Source organism: Castor canadensis, chromosome 6 (genome assembly GCF_047511655.1).
Source record: "Castor canadensis chromosome 6, mCasCan1.hap1v2, whole genome shotgun sequence".
Lineage (NCBI taxonomy): Eukaryota > Metazoa > Chordata > Mammalia > Rodentia > Castoridae > Castor > Castor canadensis.
In genome coordinates, this window is record NC_133391.1 from 116,877,237 (window position 1) to 116,890,382 (window position 13,146).

General features: G+C 37.1%; 1 protein-coding gene across 6 annotated transcripts in view; it reads left to right on the top strand.

Moving 5' to 3' along the window:
• The window catches only part of Ankrd31 (ankyrin repeat domain 31), a 186,755-nt gene that overhangs the window by 152,288 nt on the left and 21,321 nt on the right, over window positions 1–13,146 (top strand). For all 6 annotated transcript variants that reach the window (XM_074077275.1, XM_074077276.1, XM_074077279.1 and 3 more), the window contains 2 exons: window positions 3,697–4,696; window positions 11,975–12,115. In XM_074077275.1, the coding sequence (XP_073933376.1) occupies window positions 3,697–4,696; window positions 11,975–12,115 (1,141 nt within the window). The remainder of the gene's footprint in view (window positions 1–3,696; window positions 4,697–11,974; window positions 12,116–13,146) is intronic.

The following is a 13,146-nucleotide window of genomic DNA, read 5'->3' on the forward strand; positions in this document are numbered from 1 at the left end:
TGGTTGGTTTGATTTGGTTTTGGTAGTACTGGGGTTTGAATTTAGGCCCTCACTCTTGCTTCACTCTTGCTAACAGGCACTCTTCTACTTGAGCCATTTCCCCAACCCCATTGTTTTTTGCTTTAGCTATATTTAAGATAGGGTCTTATGCTCTGTTTAGGGCTGACCTCAGTCCACAATCCTACCTGTGCTTGCCCGCATTGCTGGGTATGAGCCACTATAACTGGCCTGAGTTTTTTTATTTGGCTCATTGACCTTTTCATTTCTAGAATTTCAATTTGATTTTTTTCCCAAAATTTTTATGTTTTCATTAAATTTCTCTTTCATGTCATGCAATGTCTTATTTACTAAAAAAGGCATTGGTGTTCTTTTGAATTTGTTGATAATTCTTATAATCATTTTTAATTCATTGAGATTTCATCCATTTCACTGTCATTAGTGTTTGTTACTCTGGAGCTGTTGAGGTTTGGAGGAATTATGTCATCTTGTTTTTTTCATATTTCTTGTGTTTCCATATTGGGACTTACACATCTGAGGCCATGTCATTGGTTACAAGTTTTAATCTTCTGTAGTTTTTCAGTTGAAGTATTCTCAATGTTCAGGCATGATAATGTAGTAGCAAGGTTGAAGTTCATTTTTCAGCACTAGGCTGCAGAAATGACTCAGTAGCCAAGCATTTACCTTCATGGTAAAGACACCAGGCCTGCTCCTCACCTCTCCTCAGATAAAAGTTAATTCAGTGAGTATCTCTTGTAGAAGGGTCAGTTGCCTGTTTCTGGGCTGCTTTCTCTTCTTTGTGTACTGCGAGCCACTGTTGGTCACAATGAACTTTACAGCCTGTGGGCCAAGCAGGTTCCCACTTGCTCTATAAGCCCTCCAATTTGTGTCCCCAGGGAAGAATCATCTAGTCCTAGGGAATCTGTCTAATCCCTGGAATATGTTGGAGAGTGAAGGGATGGCAAACGGATCACTGAGTTCTGCCATGGCAGGGGGAGAACCAAAGGACTGAAACAATCTTCCTGCTGGGGTCAGTGCTTTCACACTTTGCCCCTGTTGTTTGTTAGCGGGGAGGGGGCTGTGGAACTCGCATGGTTCAGAGGCCTAGGCTTGGGGTTCTCAATCCTACATGGTAAAAAACCCTTGCTAGGATGCAGTTCCTAGCAGCAGGTTTTCAGTTGCTTTTAGACCCCACCCAGAAGTTCACCTCCTTGTGGCATGAAGAAGGCTGTGGAACTGATGTGATCAGAGGGCTCTTAGCCCTGCCTTGTAGCAAACCCTCTACAGGATGCATCTCCCAGAGGCAGATCTCAGGGCTCACAGACCCTGCTAAGCAGTAACCTTCCCTGTTTAGGGGAGGAAGCTACAAATATCACATGAATTTGGATGGCCTGATCTCCAGGCTTACAATCCAACCTGGTAGCAAATGTTCATTTGGATACAATTCCTAGAGGCAGGTCTCATTCATCACTAGGGAAGGTGGGACTTCCATCCCACCCCCTACCCTTTACTGTCCAAGATTCCAACTGTTTAACCTTCTCAGCAGGACTATATTGGACTTTTCATTCTTCACAACCTCCTCTCATGGCCATCTCCCACACAGACACTGTGGCAAAGACTTCCTGACCCTTGCTTGTTCCTTGTTTTCACGAGCACCAAGACTATCTCAGTCTCAATAGGCCCCCTCCCAAAATGGCACCTGCTATAGCTGTACGAGATAAGAGGAGTGACAAAATGTCCTTTTTTCACTCAGGCTAGCCTTCTACACAGGAGCTGTCATAGTCTCTCTAAATTCCACACTGGGTTTAGTTCTTATGGGGAGTGTGAACTTATCCTGCAACTAAAATTGCCAGTCTGTTACTAGGGCTGTCTGGCTTACCATGTAATTGTGTCTTAGACTTCTCTTCCCTATCCTGGGGAGCCATGAATGGAGCTCAGGATTCTTTTGCTTTTCTCTTTTGCCTTTCTGTTTCTCCATGGTTTTCAGCTGTCCTGAAATTTCTGATTATCTTCTCTCTCCTCAGAGTGTAATCTCCTCTTTGTTAACTGACTCTTCTCAAACAGTGTCAAAACAGTTGAATGCTTCTAACCTACTTGTCCCATCTTCACTGATCTAACTTCCTCTTGCATCTTTTTACTAATATGTACTAGTACTTTTAACATACAGTCTGCTAGGATTTCATTACCAACAACTCTTCAATTTTGATAGGAAAGGCAAGATACCTATACAATCACTTTTCTTTAAAACAGCAGCTCTTAAAATGTGGTCTAGAGACCCTTGGCAGGACCCTGAGACCATTTCATGGGGTCTATGTGAAGTCAAAACTATTTTTTATAATACTAAGTATAGAATGGAATTTTCCAGAGCCCACCTGATGGCTGATGGAATGTGTACATATATATTATGTCTTAAAACTTTATCAGTTTTAATTTCTAAAACTAAATATTGATAGATATAATCTATATAAATAAAAGCCCTTTAGGTTCCTTAATAATTTTTTTTGGGTGACACTGATATTTGAACTCAGGCCCTCATGCTTGCCAGACAGCTGATCTGCCGCTTGATCCATGTCCCCAGTTCTTTTTACTTTAGTTATCTTTTGAGTAGGGTCTTGTGTTTTTGCCTGGGCAAACCTGTATTGTAATTGTCCTATTTATGCTTCCTGCTTAGCTGGGATTATGGGCAGGTACCATCACACCCAACTTGTTGGTTTAGATGGGGGTCTTGCTAAGTTTTTGCCCAGCCTGGCTTTGAACTGTGATACTTCCAATCGCTATGTCCAAAGAAGCTGGGATTATAACATGAGATGCTGTGCCTGGCCTCAACATTTTTTAAGAGTATAAATAGGTCCTGAGGCCAAAAAGCTTGAGAACCCATGGAAACGAAGTATTCCATATCCTAAAGGTCAGTGTATGATAGGTGGGCTTAATCAAAAGACAGAGTTGGGGTTGGTGGAGTGGTTCAAAAGGTAGAGCTCCTGTCTCGGAAGTGTGAGGTCCCGAGTTCAAACCCCAGTACCACCAAAAAAAAAAAAGTTGTATTGGTGCAATGAGCCATTTCCTTTTCCTTAGTCCTCAAGATCCTGAGAAATTTGGTTTGAGTAAGGTGCACAGGATGATTCTTATCTGGGTAGTATATCCCTTAACTTGAAAGTGTCTCAGTATACACTCAAAGTACAATAATAATAATTATTTAGTGAACTAACATTTCTCAGGTCTAGTTGAGGTATTATTATTCATTATTCTTCTACAACTAAGAGAACCTTAGTGAAACTTACTCCTTAATTTCATTTCCTAATATACCTTTCTATTTTATTCAGATAAGCAAACCCAAAACTTAAAGAATGGTGGTCCTCCTTAGCCACCAATTGCTGACTCCTAACCAAAGACTAGTACATATCTAGATAGACAACCAAGTTTTGTTTCTCTTTTAGGGTTGACTAACCACTGATAATGATATGAGTATAAATCTGAATAACCACATTATTTCATCCTAAAAAAATCAAACTCATGATTAAATAAATAAATAATGATTAAATAAGGGTCAGTTTCTTCTCAGAGGAAATACATAGAAAAAAATAGACTTTTGTATACTTCATGCTGATTATTATTGAGGCAGAGTATCTTTAGCATCTAAATGACTGCTAAGAAAATATTCTACTAAATTTGTATTTTTCCTTGTTCTTCTTTTTCTTATAGGGTATCCATAGAGTCATTTAAGCATGGAGCCCTGAGAGAACAACTGGCCAACTTGGCCACAAGACAGAAGAGCCTTTTAGTTGTGGCAAAAAGACAGAAAAAAATTAGACTGAAAATTCAAAACTATAAGAATGTCACATCATTTTCTGGTCTTAGTTTAGGCAATTTGCCACCCAGCTCAGACATCTCTAGTGAAAAGGACAACAAAGAACTTAGCAGTCTGGAATTTTCAGTGCATCCCCAATCAGGTTCACTTTCTCCTGTCAACCTTACTTGTGGAAGCATGCAAGAACCATCATTGTCTCTGGCAACTTGGAATGACAGCCAAAATACTAACATTCGTCTAAATACAGGGACAGCAAGAAGGGAAGAAATTTCTGGAAATGATATGAATTCTAAACAAAGTGTCAATGATTGTAACTTAGAAGGGCTATCTAAAGCCACACATTTAGAGGGCACTAAGAAGACTAAATTACCATCTCAACCTGTTGCTTTTACTGCTCAAGCAGAATATTCACAAAGAGAAAATGATCTTATAGAAACTGCACCCAAAGAGCATGAATTATCTAGTCCTTCTACCGTAAGTGACATGTTAAATATTTCACAATGTACAAGTGTACTTTCCCAAAATGATGCGTGTCTACCAAATGTTGCTTGGGATCTGGGCCTTTCCCATTGTGATCCAAAAAGAAGAAACAGGAAAACAGCTTCCCAGCAACCACCTGGGGGGGCATCAGAGTCCCAGGCACATCAAGGGATTGCTGGCTTAGGCACTAATACTGTGTATCAGATGAAGCCATATCTTAAAAAACCAGCTTCTGCTGTTCCACATGCAAATAACCGTCGTTTCTCTTCTTCCTCTGAGTCTGGCCATCAACATACTATAAAGAAGCCTTTAAGCTCTAGCACAACTCCTAAAAAGAAGAGTATGCAGATAAAAGACTTGATATTACTAGGAAGAATTCATCCAGGAAATAACATTCTGGAATTCAAAACACAGGTATTCTATTTTTTTTCTCTAAAATTAAGCAAATTTTATAATAGTAAATGTTTCCTTAAATAGTTTAGGCATCTAGGGAAATGGGGTTTGGTCAGGCTTCCTGAATGAAGAACTTACCATCATATTTTTAAAAAGTGAAGTCATACTTCTGGAATTGCCCTGATACATTTCAGTCACAAGCATCTTTGGATTCTCAACTAGAAATAGTCATTATGTTGTACCAGTACTGATTTAAGAGCAATGTAAAAAAAATAAATAAATTAGAGCTGTAATTAGGTCCAAAATTTCAAGAACTACCAGTATACTGCTAAATCATCCCCTAAAGCTCAATTTAGAACCAAAGTGTGAGTTGGAGTTTGGGTGAATCTGACTCAATTAAAACAATATCACATATGCATAAAAGTGGAGGAGGAAAAAATTCTGTTAGATATGCCTGTAAAAATGCTTCCTCTTTCTTCACACTCACTTTTTGATAGAATTTAGAATGGCAAAGATTACAGAGCCCTTGAATATAGCAGTTGTACAGGGGATACACTGTGATATTTATAATATATCTTAGATTCATCCCCTCCATCATTCTCCCCCACCCCTTCTTAGAACAATTTTAACAGGTTTCATTCTTCTTTCTATTTTAGTATATGAATACAAAATACATCTACCATGTTTACCCTCATTCACTCTTTCCTTATGCCCTACCCCCAACTGGTGCCCACCCCTGGAAAAGATTTGATTTACCCCTGTGTCCTTCATTTCTTTTTTTTTCCCCTCATTCTTTTTTTTAATTATTCATTTATTCACATGTGCATACATTGTTTGGGTCATTTCTCACCCATGCCCCCCTCCCCCGCCCTCTCCCCCCTTCCCCCTTGACTTCTAGGCAGAACCTGTTCTGCCCTTATCTCTAATTTTGTTGAAGAAAAGACATAAGCATAATAAGGAAGACAAAGATTTTTGCTAGTTGAGTTAAGGATAGCGATACAGAAATATTCCTAGCATTGCTTTCATGTACACATGTGTTACAACCTATGTTGATTCATCTCTAACTGATCTTTACACTAGTTTCTGGTCCCCTTCTCATGTTAACCTCTGTCGCTTTAAGGTTTCTGTATTCCTCCAGAGTGGGGACATCAAACACTTTCATGTTTTGGATTTTCTTCCTATTCCTATATCTCCCATATGTGCTCTCCCCTTGTCATGTGATCCAAGTCCAACCACATTGCTGCATTTGCCCTAGATCTAAAGTCTGCATATGAGGGAGAACATATGAATTTTGGTCTTCTGAGCCTGGCTAACCTCGCTCAGAATGATGTTCTCCAGTTCCATCCATTTACCTGCAAATGATGAGATTTCATTCTTCTTCATGGCTGAGTAAAATTCCATTGTGTATAAATACCACATTTTCTTGATCCATTCATCAGCAGTGGAACATTTTGATTGTTTCCATAACTTGGCTATTGTGAATAGCACTGCAATAAACATGGGTATACAGGTGCCTCGGGAGTAACCTGAGTCACATTCTTTTAGGTATATCCTCAGGAGTGGGATTGCTGGATCATATGGCAGGTCTATGTTTAGATTTTTAAGAAGCCTCCAATTTTTTCCAGAGTGGTTGCACCAGCTTGCATTCCCACCAGCAGTGTATGAGGGTTCCTTTTTCCCCACATCCTTGCCAACACATGTTGTTGGTGGTGTTTTTGATGATGGCTATTCTAACAGGGGTAAGGTGGAATCTTAGTGTGGTTTTGATTTGCATTTCCTTTATGGCTAGAGGTGGTAGAGGTGGTAAGCATTTTTTCATGTGTTTTTTGGCCATTTGAATTTCTTCTTTTGAGAAAGTTCTGCTTATAGACCAATCTAACTGAAATTAGTCCAGGCTAACAGAATTTAATCTGAATGATCCCTTTCCAACTTTTGTCATTTCTGGATAATAAGGCTTTTCCTAATCTAAATGAGTTTTACTCATTAGTTAAAAATAAAATTACTTTAGTTTTAAAGCTCCAAATTACAGTTTTATGACTTAATTAGTGGTTCAATATAAGATCCCTCAATATTCTAATTTACTTGCCTGACAACCAATTTATAGTATACTAAGTAGCTCCTACCTTAGATTAGCCAAAGAAGCTCACATTTTAGTGGATTCGTTACATTTACTCCAACTTTGACAGTGTAGTTTCTTCTCTGGATCAACTGAATAAAATTTTAGTAGAGTTTTTCACTTTTCACCTATTTTTCTTTCTGTAGCAGTTTATTGAGATACAATTGGCATGCAATACATTGCATATATTTAAATTGTACAGTTTGCAAGTTTTGACATATAAATATACCTGTGAAACCTTGACTGCAAACAAGATAATAAACCATCAGCCTCAAAAGAGTCTTTTTGCTCTTTTGTATACCTCCTTTACATCCCTCCCTTCCCTGCTAGTATCCAGACAATTACCTTCTTTCTGCTCCTTGGGATTCGTTTGCATTTACAAGAATTCTAAATAAGTGGAATTACACTTTATTGATTTTTATCCTAGTTCTTTCTCTGAGTCAGTCATTTATAAGGAGATTAATCCTTGCTGTGGTAACACGTATCAGTAGTTGATTTACCATGTATATCTATATTAGTTTACCTATGATAGACACTTAGGTTATGTCCAGTTGTTGACTATTACATATAAAGCTGCTATGAATTTTGGTGTACAGGTTTTGGTGTGACCTAGACTTTCATTTTCCTTGGGTAAACACCTAGGAATGGAATTGCTGAATCATATGGTAGATGTACATTTAACTTTTTAAGAAATTGCCAAAGTTATTTGTAAAATTTTTTTATTCATATATTCACATATGCATACATTGTTTGGGTCAATTCTCCCCCCATCCCCCACTCCCTCTGTCTCCTCCCCACCCCGCCTCGCTTCCACGCAGAATCTGTTCTGCCCTTATCTCTAATTTTGTTGAAGAGAAAACATAAGCAGTAAGGAAGACAACGCGCTTTTGCTAGTTGAGATGAGGATAGCTATACGGAGAGATTCCTAGTATTGCTTCCATATACATATGTGTTACATCCCAAGTTGATTCATCTCTAACTGTCCTTTTCACGAGTTCCTGATCCCCTTCTCATACTGACCTCTGTGTTTTAAGGTTTCTGTATTAGTTCTTCTGTAGTGGGGACATCAAACACTTTCATGTTTTGGGTGTCTTAGCTATCCCCCTACTTCCCATGTATGCTCTCCCCTTATCATATGACCCAAGTCCAACCATAATGCTGTATTTTCCCTAGATATAAAGTCTATTTGTAAAATTTTATGTTTCCACAAGTTGTTTATGAAAGTTCTGTTTCCTCCATGTCATCACCAAAGCTTTAGTATGATCAACCTTTTAATTTTAAATATGCTAACATGTGGTGTAGCTATGTGTATTGTGTGCCATGTAGAATGTGTACACACGTAGTAGTTTATCATTGTAGTTTTAATTTGCATGTCCAAATTGATTAATGATGTTGAACATCTTTTCATGTGCTATTTGTCATGTAGTTTTAAATTCTTTGGTGAAGTGTCTGTTCAGATCTGTTACCCTTTTTTTTTTTAATTGGTTACTTATTTTCTTTTCTTATTATAAAGTATGTTTGAGAAAAACATACTTTATAATATGTTTACTATATTGGGGTTTGTCTTTTCATTCTCTTAACATTATCTTTTAGAAACAGAAGGCTTTAGTTTTGATGCAGTCTAATTTAAAATTTACTATCTTATGGATTATTTTTATGTGATATTGAAGGATTATTTGACTAACCCAAAGTGGCAAAGATTTTCTCCTAGAATTTTTACAGTTTTGGTTTACATTTAGAGCTATGATTTCTTTCTAATTAATTTTTACATATAGTACAAAGTAAGATTCCCATTAATATTTTTGAATTTGGATATCCAGTTGTTCTAACAACATATGTTGAAAAAGGTATCCTCTCTCTATTAAATTGCCTATGCATCTATGTCAAAAATCAGTTCATATATGTGTCTATTTCTGGATTTCCTCTCTGTTTATTGATATATTTGTCTGTCTTTCCATCAGTACTAAACTGTCTTGATTATTGTAGCTGTATAATAAATATTGAAATCAAATATTGAATTGCTGAACCCACAAATGTGGTATATCTTTCCGTTTACTTAGATGTTTGATTTTCTCAGCAGTATAGGGGTCAGTATACAGGTCTTCCACATTTTTGTTAGTGTTATCCTTAAGTTTTATGTTTTTTATAATATTGGTGATAAAATTCATAAATTTTTTATTTCTGGTTGTTTATTGCTAACATGTAGATATTGATTTTTGTATTTTGAGATCTTATTCCATAACCTTAGTAAACTTACTGGTTCTAGTAAGTGTTTAGAAATCCCTTTGAATTTTTTATGCAAGTGAGCATGTTAACTATGAATAAAAATAGTTTTACTTTTTTCATTCTTTTGAGATTTTTGTTGTTTTTCCATCATTCTTGTTTGTTTGCTCTGATTTTTAAATTTTTTTATCAGGATATATTCGTTATACGGGAGATTCATAGTGACAATTCTGATTAAGCTTATTATTGTACATTATTTACATTGCCCTCATCATCTCTTCCCCTCAATCCCCTCCCTGCCCCACTTAAAGCAATTGCAAAAGGTTTCTTTGTTCTATTTCATATAGGTATATGAAGTCTATCAACCATATGCCCTTCCTTAATCTCCTTCATTCACCCTCCCACCTCCCATTAGTACCCCACACACACATTGTACCTGTTTTACAGTCCTATCTTTTGTTATTCATATATAAGTTGATGTTCAAAAGGGTTTTTCAATGTATCCCACTGTGGGTGTACTTTACTTTGGTCTATTCAACCCCTTCTGTTACTCTCCCTTACCCCTTTATCTCCCACTCCCGCTTTTTCAAAAGCTTTCAATGCATATCCTTATATCTTCTACCTTCACAGATGTGTTTTATAATATTACTGATGCTCTATCATTCTCTTTTCCTTTCCCTCTTTCCCCAAGTTCCGTAGAGTAGTTCCACTATTACTAACATGGTCTACAAATGAGATTGTATATGATCATGCTTGTTTTTGTGTATATGTTTATCTTTTGGATCTATCTTCCATGTATGAGAGAAAACACGCGGTCTTTTTCTGAACCTGACTTACTTCACTTAACATGATATTCTCCAATTGCATCCATTTACCTTCAAACCACGTGTCATTATTCATTATAGCTGAGTAAAACTCCATTGTGAATATATACCACATTTTCTTAATCCATTCATCAGTCGTAGGGCACCTGAATTGCTCCCAAAGCTTGACTATTGTAAATAGTGCTGTGATGAACATTGGTGTACAGGGGTCTCTATTGTATCCTGACTTACATTCCTTTGGGTTATGCGTGCTAAACAAATGCTTTGCCCCTGAACTACATCTCTAGTATTTGGTGGTTTTGAGATATGGTCTGGCTGTAGCGCAAGATAGCTTTTAAGTCACTGTGTAGCCCAGACTGACCTTGAATTTTCCATCCTCTTGCCTCTACCTCCCAAGTGCTAGAATTACAGGTATGAACCACTATACCCAGCTTAAGTGAAGTTTCCTACAGATGCCTGATATCTTGTCGTATACTATTCAAGTCTTAGCTTTCCTCATTGATCTTCTGCCTGTTTGATTTATATACCTCCTTATTAAAAGTAGAATATTGAAGTCTCCAACTATTATTGTTGATTCATCAGTTTCTTCCTTGGCTTATTAATTTTTGCTTCATGGTTTTTTGGTGCTTTTGTGATTTTTTTTTTTTCTTTTGGCAACACTGGGGTTTCAACTTAGGACTTTATGCTTGGTAGCACTCTACCACTTGAACCATGTTCCAGGCATTTTTGCTTCAATTATTTTTTAAGGTAAAGTCTCACTTTGTTTTTTGTTTTGTTTTGGGTTCTTTGCCTGGGCCTTCCTAGACTATGATTCTCCAACTTATGCCTCTTGCATAGTTGGACTACAGGTGTGTGTCATCATGGCCAACTGTTTTGGTTGAGAGAGGGTCTTCCTTTTTGCCCAGGATGCCTCCAACTATGATCTCCTGATCTCCATCTCCCAAGTAGCTGGGATTCCATGCATGAGCCACCATGCCTGGCTTCCTCTTGTGTTTTAAGTGCATATATGTTTATAATTGTTATATCTTTCTGATGCATTGACCCTCTTACCACTATATAATGTCTCTTTCTAATAATTCTTGTTTTAAAGTATATTTTGTCTGATAGTTTAGCCACTCCAGTTTTCTTGGTATAATATACTTTTATATCTTTTTACTTTAAATTTACTTATCTCTTTGAATATAAAGTCTTCCTTCTGTATACATTATGTATCTTGCTTTTTTAAATCTATTCTGATAATATCCATCTTTTAATAGGGTGTTTAATTCATTCACATTTGATGTTATTATTAATATTATTCAATTTAAGACCCATTAATTTTTTTATTGGATCCCTCACACTGAAATTTGCCTCATAGAATACTGGATATTTTTGCATTATTATAGATATCTTAGAAATTTATTCTGGAATATAGTTAAATTATTAAAACAGCTTGATCCTTTTGAGTATCTTATTTTTAAGATTTTTTAGGCAGGATTGGAACAGTGTCAAATTTAGGGCTAATTATTTTCCACTTTTGAGGCAAGACTCTTTCTTGTACCCTACTGTTGCCTCATTGGTCTTAAATTTTTTTTGGTATTTCTATGAATAACAGACACTATTCCTTTCCCTGTGAGGGTGCCAGGTAACTCTAATCCTTTCAAGTGGCTCTTATTTCAGCCTTGGTTAATTTCTTCACACATGTACACCAATCACTACTCAGTTGAATCCTTAAGGAGAACCCTCTGAAGATCTAAAGAGTTTTCTCTCTTTTTTCCTCTGCTTATAGTACTTTGTCCTGTTAACTCTAGCCTCCTTTGTCTTTAAACCCTTAGCTCTGACCCTCAATTCATGGAGTCCACAGCCTTTGCCTAGATTCCCTTTCCCTTCACCATAACCTGTAAACTCTCTCAAGACAGTAGGCTGGATCAGTTATAGAGCTCATCACATTGAATTCTCATATCTCAGGGTTAACTGTACTTTGTGATCTGATATTTCACATAATGGAAATGATTGTTTTGTATATTTTGTTGGTTTTTTTTTTATTGTGTCAGGTGTCAGGGTAAATCTGGTCACTGTTATTTCATCATAACCAGAAACAGAAGTTCACACATTTCAGCAATTTTTATCTTAATTTTGTTTTATTTTTTATATTAGGAGGCTACCCACAAAGCCAGTATCTTATTGAGTGGTAAACTTAAGGTAGAAAATGGTCAGATTTATCAAAACCCAGTTACCTGGCTCAAAGATCTTCTGGGAGGCGACAGTTATGTGACCTGGAATTACGCTTGGAGTAAGGTGGGTTATTCTTAAATCTATCTTTAACTTCATACTTCAATGGAAATATACATAGTTTTGAGGATGATAATACATTTCAAAGAAGGTTGAAAGATCTCTGAGATACTTTTTCTCCTTGTGTGTCTATTCTGTGGTATGTTACATGCCTTTTCCCACAACTCTATTTGCCAGAATTCCCATGAGCATGGTTGTGCAACTGACTGCACCTCCCCTTCCTCACTCTTTATCTTGTCTCAGAAACTTTAATGTTCCCAGTCTGCCCTTTTGATCCTCCCAAGGGTTTTGAGGTCTCCATGACTCCATATAGAAAAATTGAGATTATTGAGATAATTTAGTTAATGTATGTTGTTATTATTCTAATGAAAGAAATCAAAATCTTCCCCCGTACACAAAAGAAATGGGAAAGAAGCCTAAGATTCACAGACATTGCATTGTACTTTCATTTTTGAACTATTCACAAATTGTTCAAAGAAATATTTTCATCCAGATCTCTAAGACTCAGTAGCTTTCCCCTCAGTTCTGGCTTCTGAGTTATAAGCCTAGTAATCTGATACTCTTGTGGTCCAGTATTCATCCTCCTCCAGATGTCCATGGTACCACTTCACAAACACTATGTTATCATAATTGACTCAGAAAAGTGTAAATCCTCAGCTCTGCCATTACTGACTCAAAGAATGGAAGATACCTCTAACCTCCACTAGCCACCACAGCAAGCCTTATTCTACCAGTCATAGGAAGTACAGCTTCTTCTCAATTTTGGCTGGCAGTCCTTCCCACCCTTCCTCCCAGCACTTGCATACTGTGCCCCAACTCCACATTCTGGTCTTTTAAGACCCTTGTGACAAATGTTTCTGTTACAGTGTTTCAGTTCCTTCACTTATTCTGGATTTTGTTTGTTAGTCTGCCTTTTTTCCCTCTAAAGCTTTGCTCTCACCCATGAGATTACTAGGGTATCTGTTTTCAACTCACCTTAGCCCCTTTGTCCAATCCTTTTCATGGATTCATAATTCAAACTGAATGTTAGTAATTAA